Source organism: Schistocerca gregaria, chromosome 8, assembly GCF_023897955.1.
Source record: "Schistocerca gregaria isolate iqSchGreg1 chromosome 8, iqSchGreg1.2, whole genome shotgun sequence".
Taxonomy (NCBI): Eukaryota; Metazoa; Arthropoda; class Insecta; order Orthoptera; family Acrididae; genus Schistocerca; species Schistocerca gregaria.
The window spans coordinates 320,223,822-320,246,461 of NC_064927.1; the positions used below are offsets into that span (position 1 = coordinate 320,223,822).

General features: G+C 42.6%; 1 protein-coding gene across 1 annotated transcript in view; it reads left to right on the forward strand.

The window, feature by feature from the left end:
• LOC126284261 (phospholipase DDHD1-like) overlaps positions 1-22,640 on the forward strand; it is a 180,080-nt gene that overhangs the window by 120,674 nt on the left and 36,766 nt on the right. The window contains exons 6-8 of the mRNA XM_049983068.1: positions 204-310; positions 391-540; positions 728-793. Coding sequence (XP_049839025.1) covers positions 204-310; positions 391-540; positions 728-793 — 323 coding nt within the window. The remainder of the gene's footprint in view (positions 1-203; positions 311-390; positions 541-727; positions 794-22,640) is intronic.

Sequence of the window (22,640 nt, forward strand, 5' to 3'; positions counted from 1 at the left end):
TTACCGTGGTATCAAGCATAACTTCTTAGCTTTCATAGATACAACATATTGATGATGAGAGTCTGACTCCTGTAGCAGATGTTTGGATGAAATTATCATCATCTGTTTTCATCACAGTAGAGCTAAAAGTATTCCTCTCTCAGTAAAGTATTTCAAATATTTTTAGATGCCTCTCGTTTCACTGAAAATTTGTCAATTTCCAGACATTGTGGATTCAATCACACCACACAAACTGGTAGGTTTACGACAGATGCTGAACTCGAGTGCGATGGACATCATGTATTACACTAGCCCACTTTATGGAAATGAGGTGGGTATCAAACAATTATTTTAAATAATTTAAATGATGCAGAACATACGTAATAGTGTCGTATAATTTTGTTTTCACAGGTTCAGCAGGGTCTAACACAGGAACTTAACCGCCTTTACTCCATGTTTTCACAAAGAAATCCATACTTTGAAAAGAATGGTGGCAAGGTTTCTGTAATGGCACACTCTCTTGGCTGTGTCATAGTATATGATATAGTGACAGGGTGGAAGGTAATTTCCTTTATAGATTTTTGCACTGAACATATTTTAAGGATATTTTAATAAAAATGTATAAACACAAATTGTTTGCAGATTTACTGCACTCCTCCACAAATACTGTTTGTGGTTTCATGTGTAAAGATTCTGTAGAGCTATTGGACAAGTTTTAATAGTTTAATTTTGTTGTGTTGCTTCTCAGATATCAGCAAATGGTCCCACGGAATTGCCCGAGAATGGTTGTGGTAAATCTGCTCTCTTGTTTCAGGTAAACAGATTTTAATGTATTTTCTTTACTGTCTAATTACAAGGTGTACAACTTTGCTTCCACTGTTTGCTGATAAGTCGTGACAGCGGTAAGTAGCAGTCAAAAGAAACAGATCCCAGACATCAAGCAGTTAGCTTTGATCTCAGTCAACATAACCTCATTCAAACATTAGTAAATTTGTGTATGCATCATAAAGCTGTTCTTGATTGTAAAATGGCAGTTTATGAGCCTAATTCTTGTCATTTACGGGAGGTGTTACTGTTTTGTTTGTGTGAAGAAAACAAAAGCTGAATCTCATTGAATGCTCTCAAGTATGTATTGGTAAGGATGCTATTAGTGAAAGAGCATGTAATGAGTGGTTTCAGTGCTTCAAGAACAGGGATTTTAATGTTTTAGACCAGCTTAGTGGTGGAAGAGAGAGAGTTTTCGAAGATGCAGAATTGGAGACATTGCTGAGTGAAGACTCACGCCAAACTCTAGAAGAATTGGCACGATTAGTGGGAGTGACACACACAGCAAGCCATTTCAAAACATCTCAAGGCTATGGGCATGATTCAGAAAGGAGGAACTTAGGTCCTGTGTGAGCTCAAACCAAGAGACGTTGAACAGTGTTTGCGAACAGTTGCTTCACAGGCAAAAACAGAAGGGATTTCTGCATCACATTGTAACCAGGGATAAAAAATGGGTTCATTATGATAACCCTAAACGCAAAAAGCCATGTGGATTTCCCAGCCATGCTTCCACGTCAACGGCCAAACCGGATATTCATGGCTCCAAGATCATGCTCTACATTTGGTGGAACGAGCTCAATGTCGTGTACTATGAGGTGTTAAAAACAAGTGAAACAATCATAGGTGCTCAGTAACTAATGCAATTAATGCCTTTGAGCAGAGCATTAAAAGACAAACGCCCGCAGTACAGCGAGAGGCATGATAAAGTGATTTTAGCAGGCACAACAATGCTCGACCCCATGTCGCAAAAGAGGCCAAAACGTAATTGGAAACATTAAAATGGGAAGTCCTACCCCACCTGCCGTTTTCTCCAGACCTTGCTCCCTCTGATTATCACCTGTTTAGTTCAATGGCGCATGGCCTGGCTGACCAACACTTCCAATCCCACGAAGAAGTCACAAATTGGATCGATTCATGAATCGTTTCAAAAGATGAACAATTTTTTTGACGCGGGATTCGTACACCGTCCAAAAGATGGGAGAAAGTTGTGGCCAGTGGTGGAAAATACTTTGAACGATAAATGTGTAACCAGTTTTTTTCATTAAAGCCTCAAATGTTGTGAAAAAAACGACGGAAGCAAAGTTGTACACCTTAGAGACCACTGTCTTACAAATAGACAATGAAATTAATAAAAAAAAGGGGGGGTCTATTCACGCAGCTTACAGGAATGTAGGTGCGTGACACCTTCAACAACCACCAGTGTTTCAACAAGTGAACACCCATCATTTTCAAGTGCAAATACAGTGAGAGAACGCTGTGACAGGAACTCTAAACTTCCAGCAGGCAGGGTTACACTTACCAAGAGCCATAGTATGGCATACATCACTGCCCCCCCCCCCCCCCCCCCCCCCTGCCAGTTCACACACAGAGTCAACAATTAGCACCACCACAGAATGAAAGCTGGCCAATGTCAGAAGTTATCAGTAGTGAATATTAATTACTAGTGGATGAGGCAGCAGCAATAACTCTGTCCCTCTGTTGTTTGGCCAGGAAGAGCATAGGATTCAAAGCAAAGTTTAAGCAAAAATGTATGCCTCTATTTCTGAAGTGAAGTGCTAATTTAGTCTAAACTGGTTCCATAATAACATTGTCTCAATACCTGGAAGTACATGCCAGAATCTGTGTTGTACTCCATAGGATGACTGGTACCAGGCTAGTGTTTACAATAGCTGATATGCTCATATGTTGTAAGCACGCCTGACACCTATGCTCTATACAGAGATCATCCAATGTTTTGACTGTTTGATCAATGTGTAAAATGTAAACTCTGCATGGTGTACAGCAGACACCTGCCTTACATACACAAAGATAGCCCCTTACAGACCCTAAAAGGGCCCTAAACATAGGTGGTGGTCAGAAAACATGCCGCACACTGTGTTTCTGCAGAAGACAACAAATCCTGTTGGAAATACTACCTGACAAAAAGGCTATAGACGTAGGTACCACCTCATTATTTTCATCTCACACCCAATGTATGTCTGATCTGTCTTTTGCTATAGCCTTGCTGGCGAAAGATGACTTTGAGGTGGGTTATCTGATCCAACAAACTTTTGGGATCTGAGATGATGTGGGCTCTAGGAAATACAAGGAAGGAATGGCAGCCATCCTTTCCCATTTCTGTGTTTAAACAGATATTCGATGGATTGAATTCAAATGTTCTAAAATGATGTGCAAAATCATACTGACATGAGGCCAAACAAAAGAAATTGGCCAGGTGTGAATAGGACTCGTGCACTGAAGGTTTCATACGAATTAAGTTATGTATGTAGACAGTTCATCCATTCTGGAACCTAGAATCTTGACCATTTTTGACTATAAGCAGCGTTGGCACTGGCAAGATTTCGGATCCAGGGATTCCAAGGTTTTCAAGAATGCTTTAATTTCAATAATGTAAATGTGACATAAAATCATGCAGGAACCAGGTCACCACCATTATAATCAGTAGTTCTGCTTCCTGGCTGACAGGTTTGTGATGGTAAAACTCAAGACTACTCTGCAAATGTTTGTTTCACATACAACTGGAAATGCCATATCTATGTGCAGTAATTGCTCCTGAATATCTGGCGATTGATAAATTACAAAATGTATTGTGTGAGCAATAAACTCATTATTTGCCTGATGTTCGATGCTTACCATTGCGACCCAGTCAGCTGGAATGCAGAACTACTGATTGCTTTAATTTCAAGTTTGGCGTCAGGTAACAAATGATAAAAGAAATATTTTTGTGTGATATAATTACAAATTAACAAATTTGGGTTTTTTCCTTTACTTGTACTGTGAAACCTTTATGCTAGGTCAACCTACAACTTTTGACGACTGAATCTGAGAGTATTAAATATGTACGAGGTGCATTCAAGTTCTAAGGCCTCTGATTTTTTTTTCTATTTAACTACTCACCCGAAATCGATGAAACTGGCGTTACTTCTCGACGTAATCGCCTTGCAGACATACACATTTTTCACAACACTGACGCCATGATTCCATGGCAGCGGCGAAGACTTCTTTAGGAGTCTGTTTTGACCATTGGGAAATCGCTGAGGCAATAGCAGCACGGCTGGTGAATGTGCGGCCACGGAGAGTGTCTTTCATTGTTGGAAAAAGCCAAAAGTCACTAGGAGCCAGGTCAGGTGAGTAGGGAGCATGAGGAATCACTTCAAAGTTATTATCACGAAGAAACTGTTAACTAACATTAGCTCGATGTGCGGGTGCATTGTCTTGGTGAAACAGCACACGCGCAGCCCTTCCCAGACGTTTTTGTTGCAGTGCAGGAAGGAATTTGTTCTTCAAAACATTTTTGTAGGATGCACCTGTTACCGTAGCGCCCTTTGGAATGCAATGGGTAAGGATTACACCCTCGCTGTCCCAGAACATGGACATCATCATTTTTTCAGCACTGGCAGTTACCCGAATTTTTTTTGGTGGTGGTGAATCTGTGTGCTTCCATTGAGCTGACTGGCGCTTTGTTTCTGGATTGAAAAATGGCATCCATGTCTCATCCATTGTCACAACCGACGAAAAGAAAGTCCCATTCATGCTGTCGTTTCCCGTCAACATTGCCTGGCAACATGCCACACGTGCAGCCATGTGGTCGTCCGTCAGCATTCGTGGCACCCACTTGGATGACACTTTTCGCATTTTCAGGTCGTCATGCAGGATTGTGTACACAGAACCCATAGAAATGCCAACTCTGGAGGCAATCTGTTCAACAGTCATTCGGCGATCCCCCAAAACAATTCTCTCCACTTTCTCGATCATGCCGACAGACCAGCTTGTGCGAGCCCGAGGTTGTTTAAGTATTTAAAACAGTTCTCATTCTCGCTGCTGGCAGTAAAATTCCATCTGCCATACGGTGCAGCCATCTCTGGGACGTATTGACAATGAACGTGGCCTCATTTTAAAACAATGCACATGTTTCTATCTTTTTCCAGTCCAGAGGGCATAAATCGGAGGCCTTAGAACTTGAATGCACCTCGTAATATAAATGGCTGCATCTTTTGGTTGCTTTGACTTAGAAACTTACATTTATTACAACACCAAGGGGTAACAGACCTTAGTATGTGACATTGATATTAATTTGATACATCTACCCTTTCATGAGAAAAAGGGGTCTTAACAGATTGGCAAACAGTTAGTCAGATAAGAAATGACAAAAAAATATTTTTTCTGTGTGATATCATTATAGATTAACAGTTTTCAGAGATTTGCTTAGGCTGTACTACGAAACCTTCCTTTTTGCCAAATTTCATGGTTCTAGGCCAATGGGAAATACCCTGTAGGTTTTGATGAGTGAGTTTATGAGTATCAAAATGTGTGACACAAATCAGTAACTCTGATAATAAAATTAAAGCAATTTGGAATATTATTGAAAGGGAAACAGGGCAACCAAGAGCACAGGAAGACTTTTCCACCAACCACTCCCTCTGAAATCAGTAAGATAATAAACTCACTGAAAAGTAAAAGCTCTTACGGAATTGATGGCATTTCCAGCAAGATATTTAAAGCTTGTTCCCCACAGATAAGTAGGATTCTCAGCCACGTATGTAATAGCTCTATGGAGCAGGGTGTTTTCCCGATAGACTGAAATATGCCATTGTAAAACCATTGCATAAAAAGGGGGATACGTCGGATGTCAACAACTATTGCCCAATCTCTCTTCTGACAGCTCTATTAAAAATTTTTGAGAAAGTAATGTATTCAAGAGTAGCCTCCCATATTTGTAAAATTAAAGTACTAACAAAATGTCAGTTTGGTTTTCAGAAAGGCTTTTCAACAGAAAATGCTATATACGCTTTCACTGATCAAATATTAAATGCTCTGAATAACTGGACATCACCCATTTGTGATCTCTCAAAGGCCTTTGATTGTGTAAATCATGGAATTCTTTTAGATAAGCTAAATCATTATGGTTTGAGGGGGGCAGTGCACAAATGGTTTAATTCATACTTAACTGGAAGTATGCAGAAAGTGAAATAAGTGGTTCATGTAATGTTAAAACAACAGCTGATTCCTCAAACTGGGGGGGCTATCAAGTACGGGGTCCCATAGGGTTTGGTCTTAGGTCCTTTACTGTTCTTGATATACATTAACGACTTACCATTCCATATTGATGAAGATGCAAAGTTAGTTCTTTTTGCTGATGATACAAGTATAGTAATAACATCCAAAAACCAAGAACTAAGTGATGTAATTGTAAATGATGTTTTCCGCAAAATTATTCAGTGGTTCTCAGCAAACGGACTCTCTTTAAATTTTGATAAAACACAGTATATACAGTTCCGTACAGTAAATGGTACAACTCCAGTAATAAATATAGACTTTGAACAGAAGTCTGTAGCTAAGGTAGAATTTTCAAAATTTTTAGGTGTGGCCATTGATGAGAGGTTAAACTGGAAGCAACACATTGATGGTCTGCTGAAACATCTGAGTTCAGCTACGTATGCTATTAGGGTTATTGCAAATTTTGGTGACAAGAATCTCAGTAAAAAAGCTTACTATTCCTACTTTCATTCACTGCTTTCGTATGGCATCATATTCTGGGGTAATTCATTGTTGAGTAGAAAAGTATTCATTGCTCAACAACATGTAATCAGAATAATTGCTGGAGCCCACCCACGGTCATCCTGCAGACATCTATTTAAGGATCTAGGGATCCGCACAGTAACCTCACAGTATATATATTCACTTACGAAATGTGTTGTTAATAATCCTACCCAGTTCAAAAGTAATAGCAGTGTGCATAGCTATAACACCAGGAGAAAGGATGATCTTCACTATGCAGGGTTAAATCTGACTTTGGCACAGAAAGGGGTAAATTATGCTGCCACAAAAGTCTTTGGTCACCTACCAAACAGCATCAAAAGCCTGACAGATAGTCAACCAACATTTAAAAATAAATTAAAAGAATTTCTAGATGACAACTCCTTCTACTCACTGGCTGAATTTTTAGATATAAATTAAGGGAGGAGAAGGAAAAAAAAACAAAACTAGCTTAAACATTAGTGTCATGCAATATTTTGTGTAATGTAATATCTTGTACAGACATCTTTTGATAACCGGACACGTTCCACGAAGTGTCGTATTCATGATCTATGGAACAAGTATTAATCTAATCTAATCTTATCTAATCTTTTGAGTGCATTGTCTTAGAAGCTTAAAATTTTTGCACTGTCAAGTGACCATAGACCTTAATATGTGATATACATTTGAAATTTATACATCCACCTGTTCCTGAGTGAAAAGGTTCTCAACAGTTGGACAGACATACAGACAGCAAATCAGTCTTTATAAGGGTTCCGTTTTTACAGACTGAGGCAAAGTAAGTGGCATTATTAACACAGGTGCAAGACATTGTTGTATGTTAACAGCAGATATGCAGCTGGAAGTGTATCACAACACAGCATTATGAAACCACTCTGAGAAGCATCAAAACATGACCACTTTATAAAAGGAAGTTCTTAAAAACTGAAGGCCCTTACCTGGGCACAATAGAACTGATAACATGGCGGATACATTCAGAGTACGTTTCTGATCATGGGATTGTCAATGCTGTGAGAGTTACAACATGTCCATGAGTACTGCCAACTGTTGACATGTTAGGCCTTATTTATCAAGAAATGATAATGACTGGGAATTGAGAACAAGAGTTGATAAGTTAATTTTAATGACAGGTAATGAAGTTTAGCTCATTTCGTGTTGTGTGTTGAACAGTGTTAAGTTATGTGTCTGTTGGTTATCTCCTATTGCTAGCTTAATATTTATTTGACCACACTGATATTTATCAAATAAGGACATACATCTGTGTTATTAGCAATCAGGCCTATTTGCAGTGGACATTGCTCCTTGACATGAAGCTAATAGGAGTCTTCAGGCCTTAAATCTAAATAAACAGAGAATTTATGGAAGATGTGGCTTAGAATAAAATATTTCTGCACCACAAAAAAGTGAAGCATGCAAAAGATGTGGTCAAATGTCAGAGTAACTTCACACACATACACACCATTGACACGTATGTAAATTAAAAGAGTTGCAGTTCTCTGTGACAGGTAAAATGGCCACCACAGTGCAATAATGCTGTTTGCATCTAGTGTTGCTACTTGGCCAGATAGGGTATATACAGGGCATCAGATGTTCAATGATCACTGTGAAGGACATGGAGCTGCCACATACTTGTGTGACACAGCACCTGACAGAATTTGAAAAGGACCTCATTGTCTGTCTCCGTTTGGCCGTCTGGTCAAATTGTGCAGTATCCAGGTTTTTGGGGCATTCAGATCTGCCAGTGGCCCACTGTTATACAGCATGGGAACTTGAGGGGAAGCATATTTGTCACGAAGGTTCCAGTTGACTATGTCTTACTGCCAAGAGAGGATCACCAACTTGTTCACCACGTACTTCGTAATCCCTTCGCATCTGCACCTGCCATCTCAGAACAAGTAGACTCCCTGCAACTTCTGTGTCATCCCACTCCATTGGTCAAGGAATAGCTGCAGCCAGATTAGAGAATTACCTTCCAGTAACACAACAAAACAAACAGCTGTATTTGGAGTGGTTCTGTGACAGGAAGCATGGACTGCTGATGGATGGCATTGCATTCCACTGCATTCACCAATGAATTGCAGCTCTGCCCTTCCCCACATGTGCCGCGAGTATGGTGGTGACCTGGCGAGAGGTCCCATTCTTCCAATGTTTCGGAAAGGCACTGCAGTGTTACTCCTGGCGACATGGTGTGGGAGCCCCACGCAGTATGACTTCAGGTCACATCTGGCAGTGATGCAAGGAGCTCTGATGGCACAATGGAATGTCACAAACATCCTGCATCTTTATGTATTATTTCCCAGCTGACAGTATCGTGATGCTATTTTTTTAACAGCACAATTTTTGTCCCCACATAGCACGTATCTTTGTGAACTGTCTATGTGATTTCGAGGTACTGTGGTGCCCAACAAGATCACCCAGATCTGTTTGTCATAGAACATGTGTTACCAGCTTGAATGTCAGCTGCATCCTTGTGCCATTATCCAGGATATCAGGCAGCAGCTACAACAGTTTTGGGCCAGCTTGCCTCAGGAGAGGGTACACTGGCTTATGTCATCTCTTCAACTGAATCAATTTATGCATCCAGGTCAGAGTGGGTGCAATGTCATGCTGATAAGTCCTTTGTAAATTCTTTCACATCTGACTGATGAGGAGGACATCATGGAGTTAGATGCTTTGGATCCAGGCAGCCCCTCCACTCCCTCATCGCTCTGCAAGTGCTTCACCTCTGTGGTGCAAAGATAGGGATAGATTAGAACCATATCAATGAAATGGCTGCCATCCTACAGTGGAACTTGCAGGGGTTCAGGATGCATGTGGAGGAACTGCGTCTCTTATTTCAGTGTAGATCACTTTGCCTGTGTCTCCAGGAGACAGATTTCCATCAGTCATACACTCCTGAGCTATGAGGCTATGTACTCCACAAAAAGGAAAACCTGAGTGGAGAGAGCGCTAGAGGAGGCATAGGTCCTTTCGTTAGTACCAAGTACCACTCCTTGCCTTTCTCACTTACAATGACTTTACAAGCATGTGTGTCATCGGTTGACAATATGTTCCCTTTACTTGCCCCCACATGATGCACTTGATGAAGAGGCCCTAACTGACCTAATTATATAATTCCTCCGCCCCTTCATCCTCTGTGATGATGTTAATGCATACAATGTGCTTTTGGGCTCTGCACCTACCTGCCCCAGGTGTTGAGCAATTGAGAGACCTCTCGTGTCATCATGTGCATACTTGCTAAATGCGGAACAGAGCACTATCTTCTGCACAGCAGATGGGTCGTTCTTTGCCGTTGAGCTCTCGTTTTACTTCCCAGCTCTTGCTCATGCTGTTCAATGGCAAGTGGTCGATGACTTGCCCAGAAGTGATAATTTCCTGATCTGGATTTACCTGCCAAATGGGGTGGAACGTGTAAGGAAACCGCTGCGCTGCGATGGATGTTCGGTAGAGCTTACTGGACACTTTATAGCTAGTTGGCCCAGTTCAAGCATAGTGCGAATGTCGAGGCTTGGGTGGATAGTATTACCAAAATGATCTACCATATCGCTGGAGCAGCCATTCCACAGTCCACAGGACAACAGAAAAGGTAACCTATCCCTTGGTGGAGTGCCAAATGCTGCTCTGCAATCAGGACCAGGTGTGCGGCTCTATGTAGGTTCAAGTGTCTGCCAATTGCAGAGAATCTTGCAGCCTTTTGAGTGGTGAGGGAAGAGTGTTACCGAATTATTCAAGAGAGCAAGAACAACTCAAGGCAACAGTTCCTGAACACCATTAATCGTACCACCGAAAGTTCTTTTGTGTGGGAAACCACCAGAAGAGAGGAGGCAGGTGCCCCATGGCTGCTGTAGTGGGGAACTGCACTCTCCAAACCAATCTGTGAGACATTGCCCAGACTATGCTAGCATATTTTGCCACAGTTACTGCAACAGCCAGTCAGGTTCCAGGTTTCCAGCCCCATAGAGCGGTTGCTGAGAGGTGTAGTTTGGACTTCGCGGTCCACATCTGATGAAGATTACAACTGCCCATTTTCCATGTGGGAGCTGGATTCTGCATTGTCTGTGGCTTGTGACACATCCCTTGGTCACAACAGGATCCATTACAGTATGCTGTGGCACCTCACAAGATGAAACAGAAATATCCTCCTCCCACGTTTTGATGTCATTTGGGCATCAGCTCACTTTTCCAACTCGTGGCATAAGGCAATTTTAATTTCCTCTTTTAAAACCTGAGAAAGACTGTACATGGCCAAGTAATTACTGTAGTGTTGCCCTCATTAGCTGCATGGGGAAGAACTTGGAGTGGATTGCTCAACCGCTGCCTTGTCTGTATCTCTGAATCCAGGCAACTCCTTAGTTGCTTTTAGTGTGGGTTCAGGAGGTATTGCTCCACCTTTGATAACCTTACCCTCCTGGAGGCAGCTATACAACAGGCTTTCCTATGCTGGCATCACCTCCTAAGTAAATTTTTGGGCTTCGAGAAGGCCTTTGATACTACTTGGAGGCATCTTATCCTGGAGCAGCTTCGCAAATGAGGTTTTCATGATTGTTTTCCCATTTTTATTCAGTTCTTCCTCTCACCACGATATTTTAGGTAGTGAGTTGGTGATGTCCTGTCTGTAGCTTTGAGCAGAAGAATGGTTCCCTCAAGGTGGCGTTTTAAGTATGACTGTCTTTGCCGTAGCTATCAATAGCATTACGTCCATAGTGAAAAATCCTGCTTAGTGTTCTTTGTGTGTGGATGACTTCTCTGTGTTCTGCTCTTCTTCAAGCCTGGCAATGACAATACGTCAGTTGTGACTAACTCTAAAGATGTTGGATGTGGTGGACCATGAAGGGATTTGGTTGGTCTCTGGAGCATTCAGAGCAATCCCCATATCAAGCCTGTGTGCAGAGGCTCGTGAACCACCACTTCATATCAGGTGATGGCTGCTTACGGTGCACCAGGTGTATAAAACACTGTCCATTTACACGCCCACGCACCAAACTGTTGCTCAGCCTTGGTGGAAAGGCTTTTTCGTAACCAGCAACAGGTAACAAGGCCCTAGGGATTCATACACAAGATTGCCTTCTAGAGATGGGTGTGGCCAGTCTTCATGTTTGACATTGCGGTGGGAGCAGATTTCCACCTTGACTTCTCTGGAGGCCCAGACTTAATTTAGACTATACGAATTTTAAGAAAGATCACACGTCAGATTTAACATTTCAGTCTCTGTTTTTTAACATTTTAGATGTGCGTCATGGTTTCACAATAGTGTACACCGATGGCTCCAAACAATGGAATTCCTTTGGCTACTCTGTCGTGTTCCCCGACCATGTCACCAAGATTTGCCTTCCTGATGGATATACCGTTTTCTCAGTAGAGCTCCACGTGATCCTGGAGGTGCTGGAGCAGATGCGTCATATTTGGGGCAAACGGTTTCTCATTGCTCCAATTCCTTTAGTGCCTTTCAGTTGTTACAGAACCCGTTCCCAGCTGGGGAGATGGTCTGGCTGATATATGACCAACTGTACTTGCTGCAGCGACAGGGTAAGAAGCTGTCATTCTGCTGGGTGCCAGGTCATGTAGAGATATAGGGAACTGAACAGGCCGATTGGCCAGCAGAGAAGAGGATGTGGTACAATGTCTTATGCCCTTGCAGGCTGTCATTTCTGCACTACACAGGAATTGCATGCAGTTTTAGGATGAGGAATGGCTGGGGATGATGGCCAATAAGCTGTGGATGGTGAAGTTAATAACCTAGCCATGGCATTTCTCCTGCCAGTTGCCCAGGTGAGATGAAGTGACCCTCATGTGTCTTAGAATTGGTCACTGCCCTCTCACCCATAGCTTTTTACAATGGTGAGATGACCCCCCACCCCCCACCCCTTTTGTGATGCTTGTTGCGTGCATCTCTCTGTCTGCCATATTTTAACGGAATGCATTTTATATCATGATTGAAGGGCAGAGGCGAATATGGGTGGCAGTCTGCCCTCTATTTTAGCTGAAGATGAGTTGAGTGTGGCTAAGATATTAAAATTTTGTGATGTGTCTGGACTCTGGCCTAAACTTTTAGGCTGGAGACGTTAGTGTGTGTCAGAGTGGCTGGCTTCTCCTTTTTCTATTCTTGTACTCAGCCAGCCACATCCATCTGCTATATTGTTTTAGGTCTTTATACCATTTTCTTCCTGTGTCATTAATGTTTACTACTGATGCAATACTTTTTTCTGTGGTTTTGTGTGAGTGCGCATATAGTTTTCCAACTTTTGTTACCTGTGTTTTACATGATTTTACCTTCCTGTTTTGTGTATTTTACTGACACTTGTTTCAATCTGTTTTCGTGTGAGTGCTAAAGACCTTGCTGTCATGTGCCCATACAAACATATCCATGTCCATTCAAAAACAGTGTGTCATTCTGTGTGGGCATCTGACCACTAACCAGCTGTTTCCCTGAATTGATGGCCACTGCCAGACTGTGGCCAAGAATCAGCTGTACCACCCAGTTGCCAAGCATACTGCCCTGCATAGTGTGCTTGACTTATAATGCTTCACTTCAACTCTGTGTGTGTGTGTGTGGGGGGGGGGGGGGGGTCGGTTTTGTTTTTCTGAAATGCACACACTGTGAAAAAATATACATTAAATGGGCTTGCATGCTGCACAACTCCTGGAAGTGGTGAGTAGCAATGTATACTATTTCATATTGTTGTTAAAGCAATTACGTATTCATTTACTGCATAAAGACAGGAAGGAAAGAGAATATATTCATTTTGGTGTTGATGTCACTTTGTTTAGGTATTAGCTTTATATTCTTCGAATGGCATAAACACTAGGTTAATAAATCTGAAGCAGAATTGCTGGCAAATACATAACTTCAAGAGATGAAATATGTAGTACTGCCAATAAGTACAAAAGTAAAAGTGACACACTACCTAGCTATCAGAACTAAGTGTTTCTTCTTTGGGAGGAGAGGAGGAAAGTTTGGGTAAAGTTAAAAAGGAGGGGCAGGTCAGCCAGACACCCCATGTTGGGAGTGTTTGAGGGTAGGGATAGGTGCAGATCTTGAAAGGCATCTGAAAACTTCAACTGCATATGAAAACAGAGAAAATATGTATAATATGGTAGTAGGTGATCAACTATTAAAGGGTATACACCTTTTATACCTAGACATGTCAGAAGGAATAGTATGTTACTTTTTACATGAAGTTTACATGAAGGATTAAATATGGGAAAACTTTGAAGATCTTTCTTTTAGGTTTGAGCAGGACAAGTGAGGAACTGTTTAAAGCATTATTTCCTTGAAACTTCCTGGCAGATTAAAACTGTGTGCCCGACCGAGACTCGAACTCGGGACCTTTGCCTTTCGCGGGTAAGTGCTCTACCATTTGAGCTACCGAAGCACGACCCACACCCGGTACTCACAGCTTCACTTCTGCCAGTACCTCGTCTCCTGCCTTCCAAACTTTACAGAAGCTCTTCTGCTTGCTCCCGAACTACCTTCTTAGGGGGCAGTCTCAACACCGCCACTCCCTACCAATTCTGCATCTGAGGATGAGGTGGAGATGTTAGCGTCCCTTGAGGACCTGGATCTCACTGATGCCTCATCCGAAGTGGGAATGTATATAAATATTCAATCAGTGGCAGCACGTGACCCTGAGGCGTAACCTGCCTCGTTGGACACTTCATGCCTTTCTAGCACCACAATAATGTCATCCTCCAGTGGAAATGCTGCAGTTTTTTCCCCCCATGTGGCTGAGCCATGGCAACTGTTAAGCTTTCTTTACACCTGCTTTGTGCATTGCCCTCCAGGAAACTTGGTTCCCGGCAATGCAAACTCCCGGCCTCTGTGGCCATAGAAGATATTACAAGAACCATAGTGAATATAATAGAGTGTCAGGTGGAGTTTGCATCTATGTCCTGAACTCCTCTTGAAGCTGTGGCTGTCAGGAAACGGATGATGCAGGAAATAACTGTCTGCAATGTATATCTCCCTCCAGATGGTGCAGTACCCCTGAACGTATTGGCTGCTCTGATTCATCAACTCCCTAAACCTTTCCTACTTTTGGGAGATTTTAACACCCATAACCCCTTGTGGGGTAGCAATGTGCTTACTGGCCAAGGTAGAAATGTTGAAACTCTCCTGTCTCAACTCAACTCGACCTCTGCCTCTTAAATATTGGGGCCCACACACATTTCAGTGTGGCTCATGGCACTTACTCAGCCATTTATTTATCCCTCTGCAGCCCAGGACTTGTCCTCTCTGTCCACTGGAGAGCCCATGATGACTTGTGTGGTAGTGACCACTGAATCTCCCCCATATGGTACCATCGATGTGGTGGTTGAGCTGGTCACTTGAAAGATTGTTTCTGCGACAGAACACGTGATCCCTTGTTCCTTAGGATGCCCCTGCCGAAAGTCAGTACCTTGGTGGTCGCCGTAAATTGCTGAGGCAATTAAGGATCGTAGGCAGGCTCTACAGTGACATAAGCGGCACCCTTCCATGTAGCACCTAATAGATTTTAAATGGCTCCGTGCCCATGTTCGCCAGCTTATAAAAAGACGGAAAGAGGAGTGTTGGGAGACATATGTCTCGTCCATTGGGTGCCATATGTCACTTTCCCAAGTTTGCACAAATATCAGATGTGTTTTGGGGTACCAGACCCCAACAGGTGTCCCTGGCGTTAACATAAAGGTGTGTTGTCTACTGACAAATGCGATTACCAAGCATTTTGCCGAGAACTATGCTTGAGCCTCTGCGTCAGCAAATTACCCCAGCCATCGCAGATGGAAGGGGAGGTCCTCTCTTTCATACACAACACAGTGAAACTTATAACACCGCATTTACAGAGTGAGAACTCCTTAGCACCCTTGCAATTTGCCTCGACACAGCTCCTGAACCAGATCAGATCCACAGTCAGGTGATTAAACATCTACAAGTGACATCTCCTCTTCATCTTCAACTGGATCTGGTGTGATGGTGTCTTTCCATCACAGTGGCAGGAGAACACCATCATTCCAGTGCTCAAACCCAGTAAAAACCCACTTAATGTGGATAGCTATCGGCCCATCAACCTCATCAAGGTTCTTGTAAGCTGCTACAACGTATAGTGAGCCGATGGTTGTGTAGGGTCCTGGAGTCACGTGGCCTGCTGGCTCCATGCCAGGGAGGTTTCTGCCAGGGTCGCTCTACCACTGATAATTTTGTGTCCCTAAAGTCTGGCATCCAAACAGCCTTTTCAAATGCCTAGTTGCCATCTTTTTTTATTTATGAAAAGTTTACGACATGAACTGGCAACCTCGTATTCTTGCCACGTTATGTGAGTGGGGTCTCCGGGGCCTGCTCCTGATTTTTATACAAAATTTCCTGTCGCTCTGGACTTGGACCACGTCCAAGTTGGTACTTCCTGTATTGACCCCCATATCCAGGAGAAGGGGGAGTCCTGCAGGGATCTGTATTGGCTGTATCTCTATTTTTAGTGGCCATTAATGGTCCAGCAGCAGCTGTAAGGCCGTCCGTCTCACCTTCTGTGTGTGGAGACAACTTCTGCATTTTGTACTGCTCCTCCAATAATGGTGTTGCTGAGCAACACCTACAATCAGCTATCCACAAGGCGCAGTCATGGGTTGTAACCCACACAGCTTCCAGTTTTCAGCCACAAAGTCGTGTGTCGTGCACTTTTGTGTCATACCATTCATCTGGAACCAGAACTTTACCTTGATGATGATCCACTCACTGTCGTGGAGGCATATCAGTTCTTAGGACTGGTTTTTGACAATCAATTGACTTGGCTTCCTCACCTCGGTCAGCTTAAGCGGAAGTGCTGGCAGCACCTCAACGCCCTCCACTGCCTGAGCAACACCAACTGGGGTGCAGATCACTCTACGCTGCTGTAACTCTACAAAGCCCTTGTTCAATCCCGCATTGATTATGGAAGTGTGGTTTATGGTTTGGTGGCACCCTTAGCATTTACTTGACCCAGTGCACCACTGTGGTATTCGCCTAGTGACAGGAGCTTTAAGCACAAGTCCGGTGACCAGCGTACTGCTGGCCAGTTATTTTGCACACATTTGTAGTTTTCCTGAGCATCCAAATTACCATCTCGTTTTCACAACCACTGCGATTCATCTCACGCATCGGCGGCCCAGGTCAGGGCTTACAATAACAGTTCGTATCCAATCCCTCTTGTGTGAACTAGAGTCCTCACCTCCCTCCAGATCCATCCGCATACACCTCCACGGTGTATACCTAGACTGTGGCTTCATCTGGACTTTTCACATGGCCCTAACGACTCAGTTCGTCCTGTTTCTCCCCACTGTCACTTCCTCTTGATTCTTGCCATGTCCCAGGGCTCTGAAGTGGTCGTCTTCACCTATGTTCACAGAGGGCATGTTGAACGGGTCTCCTAGCCAGATGGCTACAGTGTTTTCACTGCAGAGCTAGTGACTGTATCTCATGCTATTAAGCACATCTGTTCAAGTCGTGGTGAGTCATTTCTTCTCTGTACTGACTCCTTGAGCAGTCTCCAAGCTATCGACCAGAACTACCCTCTCCATCCCTTGGTAGCAACCATCGAGGAGTCCATCTACGTCCTGGAATGGTCCAGTTGTTCAGTGGTGTTTGTCTGGACCCTGGGACATGTCAGAATCCCAGCCAACAAACTCGCTGACAGGCTGGCAAAACAGGCTATGTGGAACCACTTCTGGAGATGGCCATCCCTGAACCTGATCTGCATTCCGTATTACACTGCCAGGTTTTTCAGCTTTGGGAGATGGAATGGCATAACACTACACACAACAGATTGTGTGCCATTAAGGAGACTACGAATGTGTGGAAGTCTTCCATGCAGGCCTTTCACAGGGACTCCATGGCTCTCTGCTGGCTCCACATTGGCCATACGTGGCTAACACATTGTTACCTCCTCCATCATGAGGATCCACCCTGATGTCACTGTGGCTCTCCTATGACTGTCGTCCACATTTTGCTGGACTGCCCAATTTTAGCCACTCTGCAGCAGACTTTTAACCTTCCCAGCCCCCTACCTTTGGTGTTGGGCGACAATGGCTCAACAGCAGATTTAGTTTTATGTTTTATTTGTGAGTGGGATTTTTATCACACTAAGCCCTCCCCTCTCGTGGTTCCTGTCGCAAAGACTTTGGGAACTCCTGCCTGTACCTGTTGGAGAAGTAACATACTACCGTGGTAGTTACTGGTGACAGGTCTCCTTTTTGGGAACTGTTTCCACAAAAACCCACAGATAAGTAATCTGACACCAGTTAGTGACTGAAGGGCCATGGACTTTAGCTCTCAGTGATGTCAGCTCTTCCATTCCTGCACCCACAGTGGATAAGTCCTTGTGAGATTCTCAACTGCCAAAATTTGTGGAAGAGAAAAAGAAGAAATCTTGAGAAACGACTTCTCAAGTGACCTTAAACGTTCCAGTTCCCTCGACACTTTTGGATTCTAAACATATATTCATTGATGTTGTTTCACTATTGAAAATGGAATTATCACATAGGCTCAGGTTTGGTTAGAGAAGGTGGTAGACTTCGGTTTATTAGTAGAATAATAGCCATCGATCTGCTTTTAAATCTCTCGTGCGACCCATTTTAGAACAATGCTCGTGAGTGTGGGTCCAGTTCCAAATAGGATGAACAAGGAACATTGAATGTATACAGAGAAGGGCAGCATGTATGGCCACAGATTTTGGTACGAAGAAACTGAAATGGCAGACTCTTGAAGACAGGCATGAACTGACCTGAGAATGTCTGCTAACCACGTTCCAAGAACCAGCTTTAAATGATGACTGTACGAATAAACTGCAGCCCTCTATGTTTTGCTCACATCGGGATTGTGAGGACAATATTAGAATAATTACAGCATGCACAGAGGCATTCGAACAGCCATTCTTCCCATTTTCCATATGTGAGTGGAACGGGAAGAAACCCTAATTACTGGTACAGTGGGATGCCTTACACTTCATGGTGGTTTGCAGAGTGTAGAAGTGGATGTGACAAGTAGTGATTCTGGGGCATGACCTGTTGCCCTGTCCCCTTCATCCCCGACCATAAGAATTTCAACATGATGATCCAATGGAACTGCAAGGGGTGTCTTTGTTATCTGCCAAAACTGTAACAATTAATGTCCTCTTGTTCTGTGATCTGTGCTGCTGTCCAAGAAACACACTTCACTGATGAACATTCTCTAACTCATAAAGGTTATTGTAATTGCTGTTGGACCTCTGCTGGTCCCAAGAGAGCACCTGGAGTGATCTGTGCATTCATTTGCACAGATGTCGTCAGTGAGTGGCTTCCTTTCCATACCCCATTGGAAGCAATAGCAGTGTGAATGCAAATGACCCCAGTGATCACCATTTGTACCATTTATTTACCTGCAGATGAGGCACTTACTTATATGTTGATCCCTATCTCCTCACTTATGGCACTCCTACCTACTATAGCACCACCCATGACACTTTTTCATCTATTGACTTTATGCTATCTCTCCCCAGTCTCATGACTTTGTTACATTTGTCACTGCCTGATGGTATTTGTGACAATGACTGCTTTCCTGTGATGCTGTCACTTCCTTGTCACCAGTCAATGGATCTCTTACCATGCAGGGCTGTTCAAAAAAGTGTTTTCCCTTCACAATGATGAAACAGTATCATCATCCCAATCCTTTAACCAGACAAAAACTCAACTGCCATGGACAGGTGTTGACTGATAAGCCTCAGCAATGTGTTCTGGTGCCACCTATGTCAGATTGCATCAAAGAGATTGCAGAAGACTTTTCCAATACAGTCATCCAAGCCACCCTTTCTATGTGCCCACTCCACCATTTTGCAACAGTTACTTAGGATTGTTGAAGGGTCCTGCAGTGTCTTAGATGACATCCTGTACAGGCCACCCACATCAGTTTTGAGCAACTCTGTGCTAATTCTGGGAGCATTAAGCCGCCTCCTTGATAACTATGCCTCTTCATCCCAGATGTAAGCCAAGCTCATGATCTACTGGGCCGCCAAAAATCAATCAACAAATATCCCCATTATCCTTCTTCATGATTGGTATATCTATCAATGCATCACTCATAGCCAAATACCTTGCGACCGTCTGCAACTGCATCAGTGTCCTCTTCTTACCCAGTTGTCTTTTGAATGCATAAAAGGCAAGTCGAAGATATCCTCCTGTTCTTTACCCTTTGTCATGCCGAATTATGTTATGAACCTTTTACTGACACAGTGGTGCTCAGACTCATGGCTCATAAAGACAACATAGCCCTGAGCATAATTCAGTTAATAATCAGATGGTCCTCCACCATGAATTTTACTCAGAGCCTCCATTTACTTAGGATCTTAATAGTATTTGGCTAGAAGATGTTTTTCCTTTGCAATGGTGAGACAGTATCATCATTTGAATTCTTTAACCAGGCAAAAACCCATCTTCTGTGCACAGCTGCTGACTGATAAGATGGTAGCTCAATGAATATTCTGGGTTCTCAAATCAGTAGGGCCTATGGTCCCCTGATCAATGTGGTTGCTGGGAGAAATGATCCACAACCTACCATGTGGTTAAGTTGGAAAAAGCAATCTGATAGGCTTTTTTAAAATGCCAACATGTCACTGCAGTCTTTTTTTACCTACAGAAGGCATGTGACACTAATTAGTACCATCACAGTTTACTTACCCTCCATAACTGGAGCTTTTCAGGCTCACTACTGATTTTTGTTCATCATTTTTTATATCACCAGTTGTTTCAGGGTAGAGTTGTTACATTACTGAGCTCCCTATTAGTCCAAGAAAATGGCATCCTGCAGTGCTTCCTCAGTGCCATTATAATGGATGTGGTTATCATTCCCCTTCCCCCCCACCCCTCTCTCTCTCTCTCTCTCTCTCTCTCTCTCTCTCTCTCTCTCTCTCTCTCTCTCTCACGCACACGCAGACACACTCTTTCATTGTAGATTATGATGCATTAAATTTATGACACAATCCAACAGAAATGATTTTTATTGTTTAAAAACCACAATTATTCTCACTTTTTGTAAATAGGAGTATTATATAAAAATGACACAAAATTCAGTTCCAATTTGATTTTAAATTGTAATTTAAAATTATTTTCATTATTCTTGCTTATATGATTTGCTCTGTAAAAATTTCACAAGAAGTAGTTAATTGTGAAAGAACAGTTTGGATGTAAAAGGTGGATGTATTCTGTGATCATCCAACTACCACTTCATGTATCATCGCAGTTGTCGATTCGTGTGTAACAAAAAGTCTGTCAGTTATGAAGTAGCAAGTTGTAAGTTGGTGTGAGCTATTGGACTGTAATTTTGTTTGAATTTGGTTGGAAATGATTTTTTTCAGTGGTTTTATTACAAAGGGAGTTTAATTTGTGGAATCTTGTGTAAGTACAGGATGGCACAAAAAGAATGCACGAGTTTCAAGCTACTGTGACCAAGTTTATTTGGATCATACATAAATGTATTTACACCAGCACAACCTGTAAGTTACCAATTACAAGAACTGCAATTTTTTAACATAACATCAGAAAGATGGCATCCTTCGTCATACACAGTCTTAAAGTTCTAATAACTCTTGTGAAAGTGTTCTGTGAAACAGCTGCAATTTCTTCACATACTGCAACCTTCAGGTTGTTGAATGAATTAGGTTTGCAGCAACAAACTTTGCATTTCAAATGACCCCATAATAAGTCACAAACCAACAGATCTGGAAAGTGTGCAGGCCAGTGCAGATTGCCAAAATGTGAGATAAAGTGTTGAGAACACTTTCATTGATCAGCTGCCATGGATGCATTAGCCATGTGGGCTGTGGATCCACCTTGTTGGGACCACATTTCTACCATGTTAATTGTAGCTACAACATAACTTTCAGGACTTACTGTTATGCTAGCGCCACTTCAGTGGTTTGTGGTGCAATTTTTTGGATTGTCTGCTGCCCAGTAATGACAGTTTTGCTTATTTACAGAACCATCTAAGTGAAAGTGAGCTTTGATACTCATCAATAACAAAACATCATCAGTAATAAGAACATCAAACATTCTCTCATGAAAAAGTCTCCAGTCATCAAAATCATGCTTGTGAAGCTTCTGTATGATCATAATTTTATAAGGATGGAATTGTAGTTCACAGTTCAAGATGCACTGTAATGTACAAAAAGACTTGCCCAAACTCAGTGTGTGCTGCCTAGTGGAGCAGCAGTGGTTTGAAGAACAGACGCTCTTATTCTTTCATCTTTTCTGGAATTCGTGCCATACGAGGATGAGCAGTCAACTTTGTCTTCGGAACTGATCCAGTGGAGCAAAAAGAGTTAACACAATGAGGTACTTCATTGCAATCATGTATCAAACCATTAGACTAAACATTGAACTGTGGACAGATAGGTCTTTGGACAGTGATAATGGTTTCATTACTTTTGAAATAATGTTCAACAGCGAAAACATGATGTTGAACAGTCAACTTTGCCACTGGTACGGAAACTGTACACTGTGAGAGTAACTGTGCTTGTGTGTGAGTGTCCACTCCCCTCCACTTCTACTATGCAATTCAAATCCAAGTGTTCATTTTGTGCCATCCAGTATAGAAGAGGCAGTCCAAAAGTTTCCATTTGAAGGCACTGCTGCAAAGTAGTGAGACTGTTGCAGGGTATATAAGCACTGACAAATAGGCAAGGAACTAGTGTGGTATTTGTGTCTTTCTGATGGCTGTGTAGTAAATTATTATCAGATTTATTCAAACAGGATAAAAGTGCTTTTATTCTTTTCTTGCCCACTGAAGGACAAACACCAGTAGACATTCATTGGAAAATGAAGAATGTGTATGGGGCAGTATGTCTGTCAAATCCCACATTTGTGGAGTGGTGTGCTGAGGGGTGCAGCTGCTTCATGATTACACTTGTCCCCATATTGCAAATTTTGTATCCAAAAGTTATACCAACTCAGGTAACACACACATGAGCACCTGCTCTATAGTCCTGATCTCTCACCGTGCCATTATCATGTCTCTGGTCCACTAAAAAAAGGTCTTGAAGGGTCAATGATTCTTGTTAGATGAGGATATGTAGTAGGCAGCTATGGACTTCGTCATGCTGCAC